The 25379-nt window shown below is 45.3% G+C and overlaps 1 protein-coding gene across 3 annotated transcripts in view; it reads left to right on the forward strand.

Annotated features, from left to right (window-relative positions):
- Positions 1 to 25379, forward strand: part of GALNT18 (polypeptide N-acetylgalactosaminyltransferase 18) — a 361090-nt gene that overhangs the window by 268918 nt on the left and 66793 nt on the right. For all 3 annotated transcript variants that reach the window (XM_055423366.2, XM_055423367.2, XM_055423365.2), the window contains one exon: positions 23526 to 23711. In XM_055423366.2, coding sequence (XP_055279341.1) covers positions 23526 to 23711 — 186 coding nt within the window. The remainder of the gene's footprint in view (positions 1 to 23525; positions 23712 to 25379) is intronic.

Genomic DNA, 25379 nt, shown 5'->3' on the forward strand with positions numbered 1-25379 from the left:
CTTTTTAAAATTGCCTCTTTTTCTCACTGGTTTACAATACTACCGTTATCATAGACTAAATTGTCATACTTAGGGTTTGCTTCTGGATTTTTTATTTCAGTTCTATTAACCTATTTGTGTATTCATGTACTAATATCACACAATTTCTATTATGTAGCCGTTATATTATGTTTGTATGTTCAAACTCACAACTGTTTGTGAATTAAGTTTGTAAGTTGGATTTTTGGCTTGCCAACAGTGTATCAAGGAAACCTTGGATTCAAAGGAAGAAAAGATCTATGAAAGACCCAAATAGCATCTTTCCCACTTCTTTTCTGTCTATACTTTAAAATACTTAATGTCAGGATTTATGGCTAGTTAATTTTCATACTGATGCTTGGAATCTGGTATGTGCTCAATGAACAGGTGTCAAGTTTGAAGGCCAGTCAAATGTAAGAGAATTTATTCTATGTATCTCAGAAAGTTAGAGCCGTGCACAGTGGGGTGGAAGCTGTAATGGATGTAGTTATCAATTCAATATAAGAAACAAATATTAGAATCATTAAAAAGGAAAGGATGCCAAATGGAATCATGAGCTCCCTATAAGAGGAAACATAAACACCCCTCGGTATTATTAGAAAGATAGATGAGACTTATGACTGAAATACTAATAGTTAATAGAAGTGTGGCAGTAATTATGTGTGAGCTGCTGCCCTAAGTGCTTTATACGTATTAGCTCCCTTAGTCCTTGCAGCCACCTTGTGATGCAGAATCTTTTATTACCCCCACTTCCAGGAGGATATACTGAAGCACAGAAAAATGATATAACTTGCCCCAGGAAAATGGTAAAGCTAAGATTTGAACTCAGGGGAAGGGGCTTCAGAAACCATTATGCCTTATATAGGTAGGCATAGTGTAGTGGCCTTCAGTAAGAAATCAGATCAGATTTCTCATGTTCCACTTGTGGATTTGTTTATGTATATATTCATTCTTGCCAGGTGAAGGAAAACTAGAGGTGAATGACACAGACTCTGTCTTTGAGTGGCTCTCAGACTAGCTGGAAAGACAACCACCTTCCCATCTTCTAAGTACTAGCTAACAGATTATAGAAAAATGTCTTGAGCCTAAACAGGATGTCATGACCCAAAGCTCCATTGTGACTTTAAGGACTTCTGTGTTCTTTGATCTATCTTTGTCAACCATAGAAAGTACACAGCTCCCTGCTGACACTATTTGTTGTGATAATTCTTTAAAAATTTTTGAATACCAAACAATGCAAACCATCATTCTTTTTCCAAATTGTGAGTAGTAGTAAAAATCATTAACATGAACTGAAGCAACAACAAAAAAATGAACACAGTGAGAGTTAAAAGACTGATTGAAGAAGTAAATAGTAATATAATTTACATCTGCAAAATTTGATTCAGAAAAACTAAACTTGATGAGATCATGACCACTTTGTGAGGGAAGCCACAATTGTAAAATAGATGTAGATTTTTAAAATGCTGATAGGTAAATCATATCTCAGTTGTAAAATCAATGCAAAAAAGTATTAACCCCTATGAAAATAAGTCTAGTAAAATAAAATTGGAAAATTAGCATGAAAGGAAATATATTTTAATTACAAAGTCCCTTAATGACATTTATTCCAGAAAATATTTCCTGAATGAAAATTCATCATTGCGAATATAATTTGGATTAAAGCATTAATTAAGGCATAACCCAGTGCTCAGGATCAGAATGGCAAGGATGAATGATCCCATGTGTATTGCAGTAGCTGAGGGAGTGACCACTCAACCCTTCAGAGCTGGGTGAGGCTTCACGGAGCGGGCAGCATTTAGCTTGGACTTAAGGAATGAAAATGTTTTGTTCAGGTGGGAAGAGGAAGACAGGCATTCCAGGGAGTTGGGGTGACAGGAGTAGAGTGACAACTGAGAAAGAACGTGACTATGGCTGAACTCTAAGGCTGAGAACTAGGGATCTGTAACTTGGTGCTAAAAGAGTGAGTGACAGGCAAGATAGGTTATCAGATGGGGAAGAAGAGTGGTCGTTGGCAATCCAGAAAGTGGCCTTTGGTGGGCTTTTTGCTCATCCTGGCTTGTTCAACATTTTCACCACTTACTTAAGTAAATTGAAAAGGTAAACTTATGATGGATGACCTATTGCTGAGAGCCCAGGCAAACATTTCTTTGGTTACCGTCCTTGGCCTTTCTAGGTCTGGCATGTCTAAGATCTGGCTAAGTGACATTGATTCTTGGGCAACAAAAGAAGATTATTATTTCCTAAAGCAGATACATGCTTCACAGCTGATAAAGTGTCAGGCCACAAGTCTGGAAGATAATAATAATGAGAGGAACTTCCATTATTGAATACCATCACTTTGTATATATTATCTGGTTAATTTTAATGCGAGTCCCATGAGGTCCATGTTGTTATCTCCATATTGTAAGTTAGGAAACTGGAAGTAACAGAATAAAATGCCTCCCCAAGTCACTCAAGATCAGAACTAGCCTGAGTGGTTCAGGGCTCATGCCTTATCACTGTGTCACAGTGCTCATCCACCTCTGCCTTCAGGATTTAAAATCACCCAGGGCATAAAGTTGAATTTCAGAAGCTAAACCTGGGCCAGCATCACTTTGGAAAATGACCACAGTACCATTTCAGTGCTTGAGGTTCTGCTCAAATCCCTTATGGGAGATAGGCTTGGGTCAGACAGGATCACATGATGTCTTCACCTGAGCTTGCAGGAGACTTCAAAACTAGAGGAGGTGACAGAGACAAGAGCTGAGCTGAAAGCCAGAGTCCAGGGCCTCAGAAAAGAGGTAGATGGAGGAGCTGCCAAAGGAGAAATGCCCGTAACAGACAGGAAGTCAGAAACCTGGGTTCAGGGAGCCAGAGACAGAGGATGAAGAGAAAGCAAAGTAGAGGGTATAGCAACTGCTCAGAACAGGCATTGCCATTATTTGAGACTTTTACAAAGTGAATCTAGGGTTAAAGGACTAGAGACTACTAAAATTACCAGTGAAAAAGGCTCAGGCAAGTGAATGTCTGCTTGGCAAGCCTCCTGGTTTTTGAAGCACTTGAGGGACCACGTGGTTCTCTCCAGAGGCCTTGGGCTTAGTGGACTGAGTTAGCTCATGGCTAACACCATAACTGATCTCACCCAGCCATGAGGACAATGCCACTGGACACCACAATTTTAGGTAAATCAGCTAGTCTCTGCCAGAACAGTGAGAGAGAGACTTGGAAGAGAAGGTGTGTGGGCACCAGCATTCTTGCTCAACTGAGGTCTCAGCAAACCACCAGAAGCAACATCTCATAGAAAGGCTGCAGGCAGATTCTCTGACCTCCCATCCCTGGAGACAGAGAAAATTGAACACCTTAAATTGGATTTTAGTCTCTGATTGCTTCTAAATGTGATGGTTGGGCCAGGCCAGCTGGAGCTGGAGTTCAGAATAATCTGAGAATTAGAGTAGCACATCCTTCTGTGTGTGTGTGTGTGTGTGTGTTGTGGGTGGGTGGGACCATGAGCCCTGCCACTGTTTTATACCATTTTGTCATGAATTGAAATCTGCTGTGGCATTGTCCTTCAGCTGCTGCCATGGGGTAAATAAAACCTACAGCTCACAGCCATAAAATGGAATAGCTATTCATTTCTGCCATCTTCTGAGGCCAGAAGTTTCAAGACATCAAACATAGGTTTCAAGTTTGCAGGTTTTTGTTTTTCCTGAGGGCATTTGCCCAGTGACTCCAAGCTTTAGCTGAAGCATTGTCCACGTGTTCCCTTAGCACTGTGTTAGATGCTGATAGTGTTTTGAGTTATCATTGTAGGTCAAGAGGTAGCCTTTCCTAATCCCTATATAAATTTAGTCTGACAAAGGTGGTGCTGAGATTTCAAGTCCAGATGATGAGAGGTTTGAGGGTGCCATTGACTAGGAAAGGGTGTTTGGTGTAGAGAGTTGGTTTGAGGGTGGGGAAATGGGTCAAGTTTGACATTAGAAACAACAATGGAAATAACCAGAAAGCTTGCATTATTTGTCCATTTATCTACTTACACAATGAACATTTATTATGCTGTTTGTGTTATGCCCTCGGCGTTAGGGCAGAAATGTAAGACCTGGATCTCGACTTCTGCAAGAAGCCAGAACTATCTAACTAAAAGTAAAGAGATTTGCAGGTGAGACAGGGGCTGGGTACTCTCTGTGTGCCCAGTCAAGGATAGAGGATGGAGGATCCCAGAGAGGATGAACGTCTGAGCTAAAAAGAGATTTTAGAGTTGAGCATGGGCATAGGAAATAGGGTGGGTGGCAGGGTGGTGCCCATAGTTACAGGGAAGAATCAGCTAGAAAGAGAGCTGGGTTGATAGAAAATCTCATATGTCAAGGGAAGTGTTTTAGGAGTACACTGCTGCTGCTGCTGCTAAGTCACTTCAGTCGTGTCCGACTCTGTGTGACCCCATAGACGGAAGCCCACCAGGCTCCCCCGTCCCTGGGATTCTCCAGGCAAGAACACTGGAGTGGGTTGCCATTTCCTTCTCCAATGTGTGAGAGTGAAAAGTGAAAGTGAAGTCACTCAGTCGTGTCCGACCCTTAGTGACCCCACGGACTGCAGCCTACCAGGCTCCTCCATCCATGGGATTTTCTAGGCAATAGTACTGGAGTGGCTTGCGCTAGTCACACTAAAATGACCACTGATGATAATAGCTACCCGTTATTGTTTACTTTGTGCTTTTTTGTATTTAATACTAGACAGTGTGCTAAGCTCTGGGCATACAGTGATGAATAGGATCATCTAGGTTGTGCCCTCATAGAGCTTATTACATCCTGGTGAGTTTTATTCTGTACATCATTTCTTCCTGGGAACCATGAAAGGCTAGAATTATTATCCTCATTTTATAGATGAGAAGACTGAGGCTCAGAGAGGTTGAGTCACTTGCCCAGGTCCCACAGTGAAAGAGTTTGGTGAAACTGGGATTTGAACATGGTTCTGCATGGTGCCAAAATCTCTAAATCCCCACCTGGTACTGTGAGGATATGAGTGGAAAAGGGGCATCCAGATGTAAGGGGAAGAAGGCTTTGAGGGGCGATTTGGGGGCAGGAGGTGATGATGGAATATAGATGTCAGAGGAGAGACTGCAGAGGTAGGGAGTTTAGAGATTTATATGACCATGAATGGAGAGAGAAGGATTCCTTAAAAACTGCTTGCAGGTACAGGCCATGTACAAGGGCCCTGGGAAAGTATGGATTTGACCTTGAGAGAGGAGTTGGCATTTTCCTTCTAGGAGGTCGCCATCACCGGTCCTGTTCTGTTGGCATGTGGCCACTGGGCCTGGCCTCCTAGGACCATGGGGCCTGAAATCCCCAGGGTGCATGAAGTCTGAGCAGCCTGGAGCCTATGAACCCTAAACCTCCAGAATCAGAGGTCTTTTCTGATTGCGATCTCCACATGGGAGGGGAGCTCGGTGCCCGCAAGCAGCCCAGAGCCAATTATTCTGCCACGCTGGGTGGCCAGAAGGCATCTGAAAACACTGAGAGGAAGACTCTTTGCCTCAGCACATTATCTTTAGCTCACCAGCCACAGAGTGACTCTGCAATTACAAACCAGCCGCTGAACAGACGCAGCCTAACTGTATGTTGTAAAAGTTGACGATTAGTAAAGATATGTGCAAAATTAATCCCTAAAGAACAAAGTAATTAAAAAAGTACATAATGAAGTAATTAGCTAGAAATGGTGGGGAGCAGAAGGAGGAGAGGGCCCATGGACAATTTTACTCTGGAAGGGTCTTCACATTTAGGTTTTTTTAATTGTGTTCAATGAGGGAGTCTTAGAGAAGTACGATTAATAAGATGCACAGAAGAGGTAACAATTGATAAAAGATTTTGAGAGCCAAGCTGAAGAAAATTTTTTACCTTCTTAAAAAGATGGGACCAAAAGGGAAAATAGCTGTAAGGGCCATTACTGTGATCATTAACAAAATTTGATTATAGGCTGTGGATTAGACAATAGTCATGTATCAGTGTTTAATTTCCTCATTTTGGGGAGGAAAAAACCTGGGAGCCAGCAATGAGTTTTAAAGCTCCAGAGAGTCAACTTCTCTCTCCTTTTCTTTTTTTTTAGTTTTGTCTTTCTTTAATTGAGTTTGCCTGCTGCTTTGTATTGTGCCATTGGAAGGTAACTTCTTTGCCACCAATACATCATGTTTCCAATTTTCCAGGAAGGGACCACCAGGCAAGGCCAAAATCAGTTCCTCAGAATGACTGGTAGAAACTGAGCAGGGACTGCCTGCCTCTTCCCCATCTTCCTCCCCTTCCTCCTCACGTCCTCCCCTTCCCTCCTCCTCCCCCCACTGTATCTCTTCAGCATCAGCATCAGTATCAGCAGCGTCACCATCCAGACACTCTTGTGATTTTCTTTTGAAAAATCCTCATGTTCACACATCTGAAATCACAAAAGGGGAATTCAGAGACATCTGCTTTCATTGCAAATGCTCCTCACTTTGTAAAGCAATGCAAGGTACAAGCTCCCAGTGAGTAAAACCTCCCAGTGCTCACCAGTGACGGCTTAAAGAAATTATCCCCACATACAAATTTTTCCATCAGGCAGGCTTACCTGCACATGAAGTCAGTCCTGAAGATAGAATTACCCCCTAGTAACACCCCCAGGGCACGTTTCCTCCCTGAAGTCCAGTTTCTGTCTGTGTCTGAACTGTTTTGGAAAGTCTAATGAATGCGGCCTCTTTCCTTGCTTGATGTGGGCCACACTCAATGCAGTGGGCCTGGCTTCACTCATTATGACTGCTTCAAATGCTGCTTATCAGTGACAGAGGGTCTTGGTGACTGGTGTCATTTTCACTACCTTAGAATTGTTAGTCCTATAAAGAAATCGTGGAGTAGGGAAGAGAAAATATTAGTAATACCATGATTTCAAGACAGATGCTTATCTTGGATATCAATGTTTCTAAAATCAGATTGTGCCTGATAAATTTGGCATACAGATAAATATATACAGAAATGACAACTTATTATCCAAACCAGAACACTTTTGAGAATTAAAGAGGGTACCGCTAATTGTTACACTGGAACAGCAGGAATGAACCAGTGTTGTCACAAACAAACCAGGACATAACAATCACTCAACTTATAATTTTATATGTACATTTAATGCAATTCATTCATTTGACTTTGTTATTTGTTAGGTATACACACATCACTTTGGGTGTACAAAGTTTAACACAGGGCATATAATGCTTAAAATTACATGCTTAACATTTGGCATACAGTGTTTAAAAGCTAAGCACAGACCTTTCCCTCTTGGAACTGATGGTATAAAGGGACAGATAGCTGATAAAAGGGAACAAAGAATAGATGTATATTTACAAATCACAGTAAGTTGCACATTAACAAAATACCATAGACTGGATGACTTGAACAACAGAAGTTTATTTGTCACAGTTCTGAAGGCCAAACGTCAGAGATCAGGGAACCAGCAGGGTCAGATCCTGGTAAAAGCTCTCTTCCTGGCTTCCAAACAACCACCTTCCTGCTATGCCCTCATGGTAGAGAGAGAGCTCTATGGTCCCTCCCCCTTCTTATAAGGACACCAGTTCTATCTGGTCAGGATTCCATCCTTACAATGTCCGTTGACCTTCATCACATCCATAAAGGCTCTCTCCCCAAAAGAGTCACATAGGGGCTTAAGGCTTCAAAATATGAATTTTGGGGGTTTGATTGATTATATTCTTTATAGCCAAAGATGGAGAAGCTCTATACCGTCAGCAAAAACAAGACTGGGAGCTGACTGTGGCTCAGATCACAAATTCCTTATTGCAAAATTCAGACTTAAATTGAAGAAAGTAGGGACCACTAGACCCCTAAGTTATGACCTAAATCAAATCCATTACAATAATACAGTGGAAGTGATAAATAGATTCAAGGGATTAGATATGATAGAGTGCCTGAAGAACTATGGAAAGAGGTTTGTGACATTGTACAGTAGGTGGTGACCAATACCACCTCCAACAAAAAGAAATGCAAAAAGGCAAAATGGTTACCTGAGGAGGCTGAGAAAAGAATAGAAGTGAAAGGCAAAGGAGAAAAGGAAAGATATACTCATCTGAATGCAGAATTCCAAAGAATAGCAAGGAGAGATAAGAAAGCCTTCCCAAGTTATCAATGCAAAGAAATAGAGGAAGACAATAGAATGGGAAAGACTAGAGATCTCTTCAAGAAAATTAGAGATACCAAGGGAACATTTCATGCAAAGATGGGAACAATAAAGGACAGAAACTGTATGGACCTAACAGAAGCAGAAGATATTAAGAAGAGGTGGCAAGAATACACAGAAGAACTATACAAAAAAGATCTTCAGGACCCAGATAACCATGATGGTGTGATCACTCACCTAGAGCCAGACATCCTGGAATGTGAAGTCAAGGGGGGTCTTAGGAAGCATCACTACAAACAAAGCTAGTGAAGATGATGGAATTCCAGTTGAGCTATTTCAAATCCTAAAGGATGATGCTGTGAAAGTGCTGCACTCAGTATGCCAGCAAATTTGGAAAACTCAGCAGTGGCCACAGGACTGAAAAAAGTCCATTTTCATTCCAATCCCAAAGAAAATCAATGCCAAAGGATGTTCAAACTACTGCACAATTGCACTCATCTCACACGCTAGCAAAGTAATTCTCAAAATTCTCCAAGCAAGGCTTCAACAATACATGAATCGAGAACTTCCAGATGTTCAAGCAGGTTTTAGAAAAGGCAGAGGAACCAGAGATCAAATTGCCAGCATCCACTGGATTATTGAAAAAGCAAACGAGTTCCAGAAAAACATCTACTTCTGCTTTATTTACTACACCAAAGCCTTTGATTGTGGAACAAACTGTGGAACATTCTTAAAGAGATGGGAATATCAGACCACCTCACCTGCCTCCTGAGAAATCTGTATGGAGGTCAAGAAGCAACAGAACTGGACATTAAACAAAGGACTGGTTCCAAATTGAGAAGGAAGTACATCAAGGCTGTATAGTGTCACCCTGCTTATTTAACTTATATGCAGAGTATATCATATGAAATCCTGGGTTAGATGAAGCACAAACTGGTATCAAGATTGTGGAGAGAAATATCAGTAACCTTAGATATGCACCCTTATGGCTGAAAGCGAAGAGGAATTAAAATGCCTCTTGATGAAAGTGAAAGAGGAGAGTGAAAAAGCTGGCTTAAAACTCAACATTCAAAAAACTAAGATCATGGCACCTGGTCCCATCACATCATGCCAAATAGATGGGGAAATAATGGACACAATGACAGACTTTGTTTTCTTGGGCTCCAAAATCACTGCAGATGGTGACTGCAGCCTTAAAATTAAAAGCTGCTTGCTCCTTGGAGGAAAAGCTATGACCAACCTAAAAAGAGTATTGAAAAGGAGACATTACTTTGCTGACAAAGGTCCATCTAGTCAAAGCTATGGTTTTTCTAGTAGTCATGTATGGATGTGAGAGTTGTGCTATAAAGAAAGCTGAGTGCCAAAGAATTGATGCTTTTGAACTGTGGTTGGAGAAGACTCTTGAGAGTTCCTTGGACTACGGGGAGATCAGACCAGTCAAACCTATAGGAAACCAGTCCTGAATATTCATTGGAAGGACTGATTCTGAAGCTGAAGCTCTAATACTTCGGCCACCTAATGCAAAGAACTGACTCATTGGAAAAGACCCTGATGCTGGGAAAGGTTGAAGGCAGGAGGAGAAGGGGATGATAGAGGATGAGATGGTTGGATGGCTTCACCAACTCGATGAACATAAGTTTGAGCAAGCTCTGAGAGTTGGAGATGGACAGGGAAACCTGGCGTGTTGCAGTCCATTGGGTTGCAAAGAGTCAGACACTACTGAACGACTAAACTGAACTGAGGGACTCAACAAAAAATGTAACCATACAGGTTCCCGAAAGTCACAGACTTTGCGTGTTTTCTTTCAGACAAAATTCCCATCTCACACTAAAGCCCCCAGCCCAAAGGAAGGAAGTACTCCACAAATAATGGTTAAGTTGAATTAAAGGGTAGAAGGGACATGATTGATTTATAATTTTGGAAGATGGAGTGGAAGGCAACAAGAGTTGCAGCCAAAAAAAAAACCCAACTTGTTAGAAGGCTGTTGATAGAGTTGTCCACACAAAGATAATGGCACTTTGGACCAGAATGCTGTCTGTGCAGATTGAGAGGTGTGATTAAATTTAAGCTATATTTAGGAGGTAGAACGGACTGCATTTACTGATGTATTATTGGATGTTAAGGAAAGAAAGAGGACATAATTATAGATGAGTTACATAATTATTTATGTAGGTTTCAGGCATGGGCTATTAGATCGAAGAGGGGGAAATGAAGGGACACCCAGGGAGGCAGGGAAGGAAATTAAAAACTTCGTTTTGGACCATGCAAACGTGCGACGCCTGAGAGATGCGCGAGTGGAGGTGATGTGGAGACAGATGGGCATATAAATCTTGAGCTCAGTGGAATGTAGTATTTCCTCCTGCCCTGAAAATCTCTTACTACAGTGGTAGCGAATCTTATCATCAACAAAATTTTACAGAGATAATAGTGATACCACATACTTCAGTTCAGTTCAGTCGCTCAGTCGTGTCCGACTCTTTGCGACCCCATGAATCACAGCATGCCAGGCCTCCCTGTCTATCACCAACTCCCGGAGTTCACCCAAACTCATGTCCGTGAGTCAGTGATGCCATCCAGCCATCTCATTCTCTGTCGTCCCCTTCTCCTCCTGCCCCCAATCCCTCCCAGCATCAGAGTCTTTTCCAGTGAGTCAACTTGTCTCATGAGGTGGCCAAAGTATTGGAGTTTCAGCTTTAGCATCAGTCCTTCCAATGAACACCCAGGATTGATCTCCTTTAGAATGGACTGGTTGGATCTCCTTGCAGTCCTTAGCGGGCTCTAAACTTGGACTAGGTGTTGAAATAACCCTCTATGTGTATTCACTCATTTGACGCTCACAGGTATTTTTGCAATGTGTCATTTTTGTCTCCATTTCACAAACAAGAAAACTGTATGTTAGAAAGTGAAATAAATTCTCTACACCAATCCAGCAAATGGAAAATGTAGGATTTGACATCATGTGTGCATGGAGTGGGTTGCCAATTCCTTCTCCAGGAGATCTTCTCGACCCAGGGATCGAACCAGCATCTCTTATGTCTACTGAATTGGCAGGCAGGTTCTTTGCCATTAGCACCACCTGAGAAGCCCAGGATTCGACATCAAGACTGTTTAACCCCTGTGCTCTGACCACGGTGACCTCCTATCTCCCAAGAGGCAGAGGTCTTGGAAACATTTCCTACTCAGCTTCTAAAGTATCATGTGACCTTGAACCTCAGTTGGGAAAGGGAAGGTAATTGGTTAGGTCCCCTGCAGCTCTGCTGAACTGCAATGCTGATATATTTCGTAAATCCCTTTTAAAAAAAGTTTTTATTTGTTTATTTATTGTCTCACTAGGTCTTCATTGCTGTGTAGGCATCCTCTAGTTGAAGTGAGCAGAGGCTACTCATTAGGTGTGGCGTGTGGGCCTCTCATTGAGATGGCTCCTCTTCTTGTGGAGCACGGGCTCTAGGCACGCGGGCTCAGTAGTTGTGGAACACGAAGCTTAGTTGCTCTGAGACATGTGGGATCTGCTCCATGGCATGTGGGACCAGGGATTGAACTGGGGTTCCCCGCATTGCAAGGTGGATTCTAACCAATGGACCACCAGAGAAGCCCACAAATCCCATTTTTAATGTGAGTTTGCTGTAGGTACCTATCAGAGATGAAACTCAAGCTGACAATTCATTTTGATGTGTATGAGAAGGGCAAATCTCTTTAAGTGAAGGCCCAGCACACTGCTTTCTTAATCTGAATTCCAGTGGCGTAAAACTCTTTAGAACAAATATTTCTGAGTGAGAAAATGTTCAGCATCTCATATTCACTTTTATCATCTAAATGTTAACCTCAAGGATCCCTCTGAGCCAAAGGTGGGTGGGATGCTTGAGCCAGACACACAGCTTCCTCTAATGTCTGCACCCAGGGTCTGCCAAACTTTGCCAGCTATGCTGTCCCAGTGACACATGGGTCCCCTGTCACCTGGTCCCACTGTGCTGGGAGGTGATAGAGTGTGTTGTACTTTCCTCCAGTGATTCTGATTGCCCTGCATTTCAGAAAGGACCTCCTGACTTCTCCTCCTGGCTTATTCTTTGGGCCAGTGTTTTGGGGTTCATCTAGTATGGACTTTGAATTTGGCTGGAACATGCTAAAGAGCCATTCATATGTGTTGGTAGGAAGTTGTTTCTGATTAGATTAAACTTCTGAGAGAGGAAAGAGCCACTGATTAAAGACATAAAAAAGGAAACACTTTAAATGAGTAAGTGGCTCATCTTCATATAGCAAAGTATAAATTAAACATAGTCCAGGGATCCGCTTTGAATAGCAGCTGGATAGAGCGAGCTTTTCTGAATACATCCACAGGAGAAGGCGCTCACAGCAAATCAGGGGGGATTAACCCACCAGAGAGGGCTCTGAGCACTCCTGAGTAAATGGAGGGGCTGAGTTACCTGATAAAAATGACTGTCACACTAGGGACGGGAAGGGTTTTATTTGGATTTCAAAAAATTATTCCCTGAGTCCCTGTGACATTCAAGCTCATTATTATTCTCTGACAGCATTGGTGATGGTAATGGGGCCAGAGATCTTAGTTCAAAACAGTGATTCGAGTAGACAGCATACGTGTCAATGGGACCCTGATTTGGAACGTGGCTGACACTTTGGTCTCAGAGCTGGAAAGCTTCTGTAGTGTTGGGTCTATAGAAGTGCCTGGGCTGGAACTAGCCAGACTCCCCAGCCTTCTCAACTTCACACAGAGGGTCAGCCCTGCCTAGACTGTGTCACATGCCCAGGGCTGGAGGTGTGGCTTCAGCGCCACTTCCCCTGGCTCACGCTAGGCTCCGTGGAGCCGTCCTGGGGCTGCTGCCTGTGGCTGTCAGAGGAACACTGAGCCATGCACGGTCTCCAAGCCCCTGGCTTTCCCTTTTCCAGCCTGCTGGGTTCTCCTTTGGTTTTCTCACAGCTTCTCTGGTTCTGAACTTGAACCAGACTCTCCCTATAGCCTGTTTTGTAGGAGTCCTAATGCCTACCTTCTCCCGACAGTTCCTTTTCTCCCCACTGAGAACTAAATCCCCTCTTTGTATCTTCAGTCCCTAGTGGGGACCTGCTCTAAATGGACTCATTATCTGGACCTGGAAATATCTCCCCATGCCTGGACCTTCTGCGGCCAAGTCTCACTTAGTAGATTGAAAAGTGAAAGTGAAGTCGCTCAGTCGTGTCCGACTCTTTGCAACCCCATGGACTGCAGCCTACCAGGCTTCTACGTCCATGGGATTTTCCAGGCAAGGGTACTGGAGTGGGTGCCACTTCCTTCTCCACAGTAGATTGAACCCCTAGTTATCCATGCTGCAGGGCCCAAGCCTCTCTGGTCACCTTGCCCCTCACATGCTTGCAGCTTGTATGAACCAAGGAAACGATCACAGTCTGGAACAGCAGCCCCCAGGCCCCAAAGGCTGAATCCAGGACAAGTTTATTTCTCACTCACTTCACAGCCCCCTAAAGCATGTGAGGCACTCCTGGGCAGCTCCTCTTCAAGTGGTAACTGAGGGCTGAGGGTGCTTTTTTGTGCCTTCCCCATCTTTGAACTTCAAGGTCATTTCGACAAAAATATCCAGTGGATTGGGGGGAAAAGAGGTAGAAGTGTTCGTGGGTTCCGTCACTGGACGCTTAAATGTCTGGGCCCGAAAGTGACAACTGTAATTTCCTCTTGTTTCATTGGCCTGAGCTGCTCACACAATCCCTCCTGACTCAGCGGAGGCTGGGAGATATAGAGGAGCACACAGGTTTTCGTGAGCAGCAGGATTCAGCCACATCCGTGGAGACCCCCTTTTCCTGGCTTCACTTCCCCAACCCCGGATAGAGCCAGGCCTGTCTCCTTTCTTTTCTTCCATTTGTCTTGAGTCCAATCAAGCCAGTTGTGTTTGGACAATAAGTAATCCGGGCTGTTGGCTGGTAAGAGATTTGCTGCTGCTGCTGCTGCTAAGTCACTTCAGTCGTGTCCGACTCTGTGTGACCCCACAGACAGCAGCCCACCAGGCTCCCCCGTCCCTGGGATTCTCCAGGCAAGAACACCAGAGTGGGTTGCCATTTCCTTCTCCAATGTGTGAAAGTGAAAAGTGAAAGTAAAGTCTCTCAGTCGTGTCCGACCCATAGCGACCCCACGGACTGCAGCCTACCAGGCTCCTCCATCCATGGGATTTTCTAGGCAAGAGTACTGGAGTGGCTTGCCATTACCATAAATAAATTCTCCTTGGTTGGAACCATTGAAAGATATCTTATAATCTCAATGACTGCATGTTTATAAAGTGATCCTCCTGGAATTTCCTATAAGGAAATGAACTCTCTCAGTCCCAGTCTTTATAGGCAGAGCACTAGGGTCCAGGGAAAAGCTGGACCCCTGTCTATGATGGGTTGGTTTTCTGAACTTGGTGCCATGGTGGCCCCTGGGTTTCCAATAGGTAAACAGCTATTTCAGCAAATCTCAATACCCTGCAAAACAGCCTTTTTACTTTTTCTTCATAAAAAGCTTCCAGACATTCTGCCCAGCTGGTCTCTTCCTGGATTCCTGCCAGATGAATCCTCCTGCTGCCTTCTGATAGTTATGAAAAATCCCTTTTGTACAGGGGAACTGCTTCAAGTGCTTCTTAGGGCTGACCCCAACTCAGACCCCTTCAGGGACACCGTCCAAGAAAAAGCATCGTTTTTTTTTTTTTAAATTCCAAGTAGCAATTCTGTCCAAAAGACTCTTTGGCAGTGTTTTATTGTAAAAACAGGACTTGGGAAACTGGATCCCCAGGGAGTGTTTTTCTGATGGAAGAATAAGCATCGCTGGACTTTAAAAATGTTTCCTTACACTTGAAAATAATGAAATATCTGCCCTTGGAAACCTGGGAAGGCACCAAGGAAAGTGAGCAGTGGATGACTCAGAACTAGGGCCCAACTCTCAGACCTTTGTCCATGCAGTTTATCAAGCACCTGTCATGTGCCAGGCCCTGTTTCGGCTCTAAGGGCCTTCTATCACAGGCTAGTGCTTCAGGCCCATAAATAGGAAAAAAGCTCCATCTCACTGGTGCTCAGGGAATTGCAAATTAAAACTATAGTGACAGTGAATTTCACACCCATCGATGGACGGTGCCAAATGTTGGCAAGATTGTGAAGCAACATGAGTGCTCACCTGCGCTGGTGGGGGTGGAACACAGGATTCTCACTTAGGAAGAGTTTCACTCTCCTTAGGAGAGCTGAATGTGTGTCATAACCCATGCCTCAGAAGTCGCACCGTGGTGTAGATACACGGAGAGGTGCCCTCTCTTGGGTGCCAAGAGACACATATACATTCCAAGGAGCACTATTCATAATCCGGGAAACAACCAGACTGGGGACCACCAGAAGCATGCATAAATAAATGTCTGTATATTTATACAATGGAACACGATAGTGATGAAAATAAATGAGGCAAGAAGCAAGTGGCTGAATGCAGACAATATGCTTCCATTTATGTAGCCTTTAAAACCAGGTAAAACTAAGTAGGTAGTTGAGCTTGATGGCAAGGACATCATTAACAAGATTCAGGATGGTGGCTTACCTTTGGGGGTAGGGAGGAACACACAGAGATGTTGCTGCCAGTGCACTCTTTCTTATGCTGGTGGTACATAGACAGTTGTCCCTTGTGCTATATGTCTTTAGACTGTACATATACACTGTGTACACACAGACACACACCAACACAGAGCTAGAGGAAGTACAGGGAACGTGGGAATGCAGAGCAGAGGCATTTCATAAATGTAGGGCAGCTGCGAAAGTAGGTAGCAATTAGCCAGGCAAATAAATATAAATGTGACAGGGGGAAGAGGATGACCACCCCTGGCTTTTGTCTTAGCTTTGCCCAGGTTTGACCTCTCTCCTTCTCAACCCCACGCAGGACTGTGAATAGAGTAAAACGCCTGCCATGTCTAAGGTGAAAATTGAAGGATGTCTTAAGAATACCCAGCCCTTGTCAGTGTCTTTGTTTCCTGCCTTTCTGACCCTACAGCCACTCTGCAAACACGTGTCTGGTCTGCCAGCCATTCTCAGGCCTCAGCCTCCATCCTCCTCGTCTTCTTCCCCCAAGCCTGCCTGGTTTGGCTTTCAGCTCTTGTCTCAGCATTTCACAGCCAAGTTAGGCGAGACAGCTACACATAAAAGGGTAATTAACAACATGAGCCAAGAAATAAGGACCACATGAGTGATGCAAATCATGTGTTCCAAGAGTTAGGAGGAACAGGGCCAGGCTGGTTTTGGGTGGACGGAGAGTAGGAAGGAGGGTGTCTGGGTAAGGGAACAGTGGGAACATTTTGCCAAGAGAGAATAGCTCATTGAGAGTCATAAGGAGATAAAAACTGGACAGGATTGGGGATCTTATCCTGCGAAACGTGATTATGAAGTACAAGACTAAGGTACCACCACCTCCCTTCCTTATGGTAGATATTACTAATAAATGGTAGCATGCTTTTCCGTTGAGCCCAGACAGAGGCTCAGAATCCTTTTAAATATATATACTTTTGGCTGTGTCGGGTCTTTGTTGCCGCATGCAGGATCTTCGTTGCATCACAGTCTCTAGTTGTGACACGTGGGCTCTGGAGTGTGCAGGCCTGGTAGTTGCAGTGTGTGGACTTAGCTGTTCTGTGGCATGTGGAGCAACCGATTCCCCGAATTTCCCGATCAGGGATCAAACTCCTGCATTGCAAGGCAGATTCTTAACCACTGGACCACCAGGGAAGTCCCTTAGAATCCTTCTTAACCCAGTGCTTCAGAAGGACATTAATAAGTGAATGGATTCAATATGGGGGTGTTACCTGCTATTCCTACAAAGTTTACAGAGTGATCACCAGTCTGTAAATAGGAGGAATGGTCACTCTGTATCCTGGCGTCTTGCTTCCAGTGTCCCCCTACTTTCCAGCTCCCAATTCACAACTCTACCAGCTGTGTCTCACATACTAGGCATCACTTGAAGTATTGGCAAGAAAACTTAGAAGCAGAGAATGCAAAAGGAAGAAGTGATTGACCTAGGATGTCCCTGAGTCCACCTGCTCCACTTGGCAGCTGGGAAAAACAGGGGCTTGGGACGGAAACAGGTCTGTTTATGTGACTGGCAAACAAAGGACATAAATCCGGTCTTCTGACCCTGACCCCAGGCAGCTCCCAGTCCCAGGAAGAGAAAGGAATCTGATCTTTCCTACGAACCTACTAGATGGCTGTCTTTGCTAGTGGGAGCTTTTCATACGTGATCTCTTTTAAACCTGCCAGTTGCCCCAATAAGAAGGCACCTGACATCCAAGGACAAGTCCTAGTTGAAGGCTAATGTGTGCCAGAGACAGGATCCACACTCTCTCCACCAGCCCCCAAGACTTGCATGCTTTCTTGCAGTTCCCAGGTGGATGCACCAAGTTTTTCTGAAACAATCGCAAAATTAGGGCTCCCTGGGAAGAGCTTGTGGTGAGCAGGACTCACGCTTCTATTTACAACAGTTCAGGTTCTCAGTCACGGTCACTTCTGGGGGCAGCCTGGCAGCTCCTCCGTGGGCATCTGTGAGCATTGGCGAGGTCAGGGGCTTTCCCTAGACGGAGTTCATGGCTCTGTAAGACAAAACTGCCTGCGATCTCCCAGACTCATTTGATAACTTCCCAGGTTTTACGATGGTAATTTAAGCTCTGCAGCCAAAGTAACTCTCCTTGGTTGCAGCAGCCTGCACTTAAATGTCAGAGCTTTGCTGAAAAACCACTTGGGTTTGAAGGAAGTCATTGTGTTCAGTAAAATCTGGCACATTTTATGTTTATGGCCTTTATTAGAGGAGCCAGCTGAGCGAGTTAAACCGCCTCTCTGTATGGTTAGTGCAAGCCCAGGGCTCTGGGATTGCTGGAACCACTCATTCAAATCACAGTTATTGAACATGTACTAAGTGCTCGGCGCTGGCATATACAACATGCTCCTTGTCTTCCTGGAGCTTATCCTTGATGGAGGCGGAGGGCAGATATTGAAAGAATAAATGCATAAATAGACGTTTTGTGAATAAGCATCATTAAGAAAAAAGAGTGGAGTGCTAAAAGTACTCACAGGGGATCTAATCTGGACTGGGGGGTGAAAGAAGGTGATACTTGAACTGGGTAACAAGTGACGGAGTTTTTCTGGAAAGACGCAATAGTGGGCCCAAAGGCACAGAGAGAGGAAAGAACTTGGTGTGGTCAAGAAACATGCCCAGTGCCCATCCGGAGGCCACAAGGCCCAGCCTCGGACTACGTTCCACCAGGCATCCCTGGTGCCCATAAGACTAGTACACCTCACTTTTTATAACGAACCAGGGTTACAAGCACGCAAGGTAAGCATTCGGTTCTACCTTGGTAGTGGCTTCCTATGCCCAGCGACCTCATCTGCCTTCTTGATTCCTGACCCTTGGGCTTCGTTCCTCAGTCACCACTCTGATACCCAACCCTCGCCTTCCTCCTGGCATCTCTACCCCCTTGAACTTGCAGCACTGAGCCATCATTCTGCCCCTTTGTCCTCCCTCCAGTTGCCCTCCTGTCTATCACCTCCCACAGCATGGCACAACATGCCAGCTATGACCTGTGTCCCAGGCCTGGCGCCCTTCTACTTCCTCCTCCCTTGTTCCTCCCAAGCCTCCGTGGATGCTTCAGGGCATCACCTTTCATGAAACCCAAATGCCAGTGCTTTTCTTCCCTCTCCTTTGTCTACAGTCCGTGAGAGGGTCTCTGAGATAAGCTGTGGGGCAGATTCCTGAGGTTCTCTCTGGGTCAAGCCATGGGTCAGTGGAGCCACTCCTCATGTGAAGATCGTGGAGCACAGGCTTCCTCTTGTTTATTTCACGGTCATCGTGCAGGGTCCAGAAGTGGAGGGGCAAACATGCCAAATACACTCTTCTGCTCCAACCAGAAGTGCCCAGGAACCCAAAGGCAATATACAAGGCAGATGGTCTCCATAGATGAGTCTCTTTTCACAGAAGAGAAGAGGACAGAGGTGTTCTAGGTGAACAGGTGCTCCCGGTCCCTGGAGAGGAGCCTCTCCCTGCTGGGTCAGGCACTCTGGAGGGTAACACGTCTGTTGTCTGTTGGACTTCACCAGACACATAACTCCTCTGCAATCACTTGTCTCCTGAATGTGGCTGTACAGGAGAAGTCAATTAGCAACCATAATGGTTATTATAAAATACCTAAAAATACCAAGTGCAGACTAAGGGCTTAGCAATATTCCCTGCGTTATGACGGGGGCTTCCAGAGCCCACAGCCCAGTGCAGCAGTCACTGCTATGCACGTTTCATAGACCTGAGGTGAAGCATCCCAGAGTTGCCACTCAGCCAGGACATGATAGGACCAGAATAGACCCAGATATCCTGCCCCCGCCTCAACTACCATGCATGCAGAGCTCACATGGAGGCAGGCTCGAGGTTAACTACATATCTGCACGCCATCCCCTTCTTCTCCTGGGTGAAATTGAGGCTTGGGAGGAGAAATATCCTGCCAAAGGTGACAGCAGCAGGTGGCAGAGAAAAACACCTGAATCCAATTCTTTCTAGCTTCAAAGCTGTGCTTTTAAAAACTACATGCTACTCCCACCCAGCCCAGCCACCCCAACTCTGCTGGAAACCCATGATCTGTTCTAGGCACCATTTAGTGCCTGTCTAAAGAATAATCAGGTGAAGAGCTTGGAGAACATTTTGAAAGAGGGAAGGAGATAGTCAAAGAAGCAAATACAAGACTGTCATGATCGGGAAAGATAGGGCTGGAGCCACAGAACATGACAGGTTAACCTAATTGAAGGGGATACAGAACTACGATGCAAAGTGACACCCTGAGAATGTTACATGAAGTGGGGTAGGGTGGGTATGTAATGGCATGTGCAGGAGTCGATAGGTGAGAGAAAACCCAGCGTGCTGGAGGAAACAGAAGAATGTCAGCGTGGCTCCAGCACGGACTGTGTCAGGAAGCAAGCATGAGGCTGGAGGGATGGGCACCGGCCAGGCCCCAGGAGCTTTGGAGGCTGTACTGGGAAGGGTGTGGTGCCGGCAGGACATGATCCAGGGTACACCTTCAAAACAAATATTGTATGTTAATGCATATATATGGAATCCAGAAAAATGGTATTGATGAACCTGTTTGCAGGGTAGGAATAGAGGTACAGATGTAGAGAACAGACTTGTGGACAGTGGGGGAAGGAGAGGGTGGGGCGAGCTGAGAGCATAGCTTTGAAACATATACATTACCATATGTAAAATAGGTAGTTTGTGGGAAGTTGCGTATAACACAGGGAGTTCAACTTAGTTCTCTAGGACAACCTAGAGGGGTAAGGTGGGGTGGGGGTTGGGAGGAAGGATCAAGAGGGAGGGGACATGTGTATACTTATGGCTGATCCACACTTGCAGGACAGAAACCAATACAACACTGTGAAACAATTATCCTCCAATTTAAAATAAAGTCATTCTGACTGCTGGGTGGAGAAGAGACTGGAGGAGGAAGGCAGGAGGGAGGGCAGTTGCTCGCAGGTTGTTGCAGTGTCCAGATGGGACGCGGCAGTGATCTGGATGAGGGCGTGGCTGCAGGATGGGGAAAGGGGTGTGGCTTCAAGAGCTCAGCAGAGTCCACACTGCTCCTTTCACTGAGCAGCCAAAGGCACAATGGGAGGTGCTGCAGCCAGCCTTCTGATTAGAACCATGGCATATGTGCCCACTCTAAGGTGAAATGGTGACCAACTCTTTGAGAAACTGGTCTTGGAATAAAAGAGCTTTGTTACAAATCGTGTTCTAATGTTGTGTTGCTGAAATATGTCAATTAGTAGCCTCCATTCTGGTTGCACAAAGAATAATTACCCTGACTCTGTGTTATCAGTAACATATTCACGGTATTTACAAGGCTTTTCTTGAAAATCTGAGCAACCCGTGAATTGGAAATCAGCACAGTCCCAGAAGGCAGAGGTCATGGACACAAAGATGCACAGCCTGGGGCCTTCCATGGCTCCCTCTTCTGATCCTCAGAACCAGCTTGTGGGACCTTCCTTCAAATCTTGGTCACCCTAGGGGAAGCACTGGCTCTTCCTTGAGCTTTAGTCAAGTTCAGATACATCCTTCTGTTTTCCATAACAGCTGTGTGGTCTTGGCAAGGGACAGCCTTGGTCTCAGTCTCCTCATGAGGCATTGGAGACAATAACCACTGGGCTTCCTGCAGCGCTACCACTAGACGGCGCTAGTGGTAAAGAACCCGCCTGCCAATGCAGGAGACGTAAGAGACACAGGTTTGATCCCTGGGTGGGGAAGATCCCCTAGACAACCCACTCCAGTATTCTTGCCTGGAGAATCCCATGGACAGAGGAGCCAGGCAGGCGACAGTCCATAGAGTTGCAAAGGGTCAGACACGACTGAATCGACCTAGCATGCACGCATGCACGATAACCACTACCTCACAGTATCTTATTCTGAAGATTCCGCTGTGCATCGTTTGTACAATAGTAGCTGAGGCTGATCAAGTGCTAATTATGTGCTAAGCATCTTTCTAAGTACTTTGCATGCTAGCACTTTAATCTCCTCAGCAGCCTCATGAGATGGGAATATTAGGATCCCCATTGGAGGTGAGGAAACTGAGACACACTGAGATCAAGTGAATGACTCACAGTCACACAGCTAGTATGAAACAGAGCCAGGATTTGAACCCAAGTAGTCTGAGTTCAAACCCTGGCTCATGACTGCCATGCTACACAGTCCAGTGCTGGCACATAGTGGATGCTCAGTCGAGATGCTTGTTTGCTTTCCATTGGCCCTAACGTGAAAGTTACCCAGTCACGTCTGATTCTTTGCAACCCCAGGGACTATACAGTCCGTGGAATTCTCCAGGCCAGCATACTGGAGTGGGTAGCCTTTCCCTTCTCCAGGGGATCTTCTCAACCCAGGGATCGAGTCCAGGTCTCTCACATTGCAGGCGGATTCTTTACCAGCTGAGCCACAAGGGAAGCCCATTGGCCCTAAATGGTATACTAAATGCAAGAGAAGCTCAGAAAGTGGTAAGTCAGTCCCTTGCTTTCCAACTCTAGAAACCTACACAGATCAATTGGTGTGGAAAAGCCTGATGGAAGAGAAGGCAATCTCTTCCTAACCAACACAGCGGAAAATTAAGCTAAACCTGAAACTGACCTAACCTTAGAGGAAGACCTATGGGTGTTGATGGGTATATGTTATAGGCGCAAATATCATCTGCCAAATTGTTCAGTTGACAATACCTGACAGATGACCACTGCTGTCCACCAAGAGATCTTGATTGCTTTTCTCCGAAGTCTTACTCATCAGTTCTGATCAGGTATTTCAGGCCCATCCCACTTTATTAAGCATTAATCATTTATTGATTGATTGTCTGCTTATATACCAATCATTTAAATATTTATTCAAAAAGTACTTACCAAACACCTCTATGTACCAGACTGTGTGTTCAGTGCTAGAGAAGAGAAATGAATGAGATACTCTGCCCTCTAGGAACAGAGAGTTAGCAGGTAAGTTGTGATGTCAAGAGCTTTGAGGGCCAGAGGAGGGAGCCATCGGCTGTGCCCCAAGAACTGAGCAAAGACCCCACAACAGTGTGGCCATGATCTTGAGAGACGATCATTTTGAGAAGAGTAGGGCAGGCATCCCAAAATTGCAAATAGGGTGAGTAAAGGCCTAAAGGCACAAAAGGACATGCATGTTCCAGAACGCTAGACATCCAGAGTGGCTGGGATGACTGTGGCGTGGGCTCCAAGACACTCCCTCAACACTCAGGTTGCAAGGTCATCTTTCTTTATTTTTCAAAACTGAATTGCATCCAGTTGAAGCTCCTACTCACCAAAGTCAGGGAGAAGTTTCATATCATTCCTTTCTTTGAACCTCCCCCTTCCTTGGGTTCCATCAGAACTCAGGGCCCAGGAAGGATGGAGCAGGAGCAGGGCGCTGGCTCTCCCTGTGGAGATTGCTCATCCTTATCCAGACCCACATGGTCCGTTGTAATATGACGTCTCTCCTGAAGGTTCTGCTGGTCCCTCCACGTCGAGCACGGCTGCAGAGACCATTACCAAGGATTTTGTTAACTTGGGGCAAGGAGAACTCAGATCACTGGTCCCAGAATGTCTAGTGTCTTCCTTGGGGGAGGGGAGGTGGAAAGACTGTAGAGGAAGGGTGCATTAACCCTTCGCTGGTAACCACAGCAATGGAAACAAGGCACAAGCGAACGACTCAATAACCTCCCTGTTCTAGGAGTAGAATTAAGGTACGGCTCGCTCCCTTTGCAGGCAGGACAGTAAGATGAGGAGAGCTGGGTGTGTCCAAGCTCCTGTCCATTGTCACCCGTGGTCTGGGTTCAAGGCTCAGAGTCAAGCCCGGGCACTGACGAGTGGCTCCATGTCTTCCGCAGGTATGGCAGTGCGGCGGGAGCGTGGAGGTCCTGCCCTGCTCACGGATTGCCCACATCGAGCGAGCCCACAAGCCCTACACTGAGGACCTCACTGCCCATGTCCGCAGGAACGCCCTCAGGGTGGCCGAAGTCTGGATGGACGAATTTAAAAGCCATGTGTACATGGCGTGGAACATACCCCAAGAGGTAGGAAGCCACTGCGGGGATGGCTTTCTTGAGGGTTGATGGGGAACAGACAAACAAAGCAAAAGTACAACTAAACTCTTCTTCCCAGGAGACAGCCAGAGTCTTATTTGCCATGCTGAGTGAACTCTCAACCCTAAGATACTGGATTTTGCAGAAAAGGGTCTGACTGTAGGGTGCTATGGGGTACTAAGGTATGTCTTACCTACCCCATATCTGGTCACCTCCTTCTCAAAAGTGGCCTCCTTTCCCTCCAGACCACAATGTCCTCATTCTATCTGAGAAAGTTGAACTGGTGGCTCCAAGGTTCCAACATGCTCCCAGCTCCTCATCTCTGACAATAGATATTTCATGGTCCCAGATTACAAATATCCCAGAAATTACCAAAATTCACCAAATGCACATTAATATCCCATAGACTGAATGCAAGCTTCTCTGTCAAGCCTTTGACCAAACCTGTAAGCAATATCCTTATACCTCTGGGATTTCTTGAACCACATGGGTGGGGCACTCCCACAGGGACCCTCAGGAGGAGAAGGGACCTGTTCTGGGCATTTTTTAGGCTGCTTGTTACCTTCAGAGAACCTCATCATTGTCCTCTAGCCCTCTTATTGTTTAAACACTAAGCTGTGTCCAACTCTCTGTGACTCCTTGGACTGTAGCCTGCCAAGCTTCTCTGTCCATGGGATTTCCCAGGCAAGAATACCAGAGTAAGTTACCATTTCCTTCTCCAGGGTATCTTCCTGACCCAGGGATCAAACCCACGTCTCCTCATTGGCAGGCAGATGCTTTACCACTGAGCCACCTGGGAAGCCCCCTAGCCCTCTAGTCACCCATATTTAAGAAGTGCAAGAGACTATTTACAGTAGCTAGAACATGTGGGACTTCCCAGGTGGTGCTAGTGGTAAAGAACCCAACTGCCAATGCAGGCGATATAAAGAGACATGGGTCCCTGGTCAGGAAGATCCCCTGGAGGAGGAAATGGCAACCCACTCCAGTATTCTTGCCTGGAAAATCCCATGGACAGAGAAGCCTGGAGGGCTACAGTCCATGGGGTCGCAAAGAGTCAGACACTACTAAAGTGACTTAGCACAGAACATGGAAGCAACCTAGATGTCCATCGACAGATGAGTGGATAAATAAATTGTGGAACATATAAACAATGGAATATTACTCAGCCATAAAAAGGAACGTATTTGAGTCTGTTCTAATGAAGTGGATGAACCTAGAGCCTATTATACAGAGTGAAGTAAGTCAGAGAAAGATAAATATTGTATACTAACACATATATATGGAATCTAGAAAGATGGTACTGAAGAGTTTATTTGCAGGGCAGCGATGGAGAAACAGACGTAGAGAATAGACTTACAGACGTGAGGGGTGGAGCAGAGGGTGAGATGTATGGAGAGAGTAACATGGAAACTCACATCACCATATGTAAAATAGACAGCCAGCGGGAATTTGCTGTATGGCTCAGGAAACTCAAAGAGGGGCTCTGTATCAACCTAGAGGGGTGGGATGGGGAGGGAGATGGGAGGGAGGTTCAAGAGGGAGGGGACATATGGATACCTATGGCTGATTCATGTTCAGGTTTGACAGAAAACAACAAAATTCTGTAAACCAATCATCCCAATTAAAAAATAATTTAAAAATAAAATGCAAGAGAGAAAG

Source organism: Moschus berezovskii, chromosome 14 (assembly GCF_049115385.1).
Source record: "Moschus berezovskii isolate FMDL1 chromosome 14, NW_MosBer_1.0, whole genome shotgun sequence".
NCBI classification, from domain to species: Eukaryota; Metazoa; Chordata; class Mammalia; order Artiodactyla; family Moschidae; genus Moschus; species Moschus berezovskii.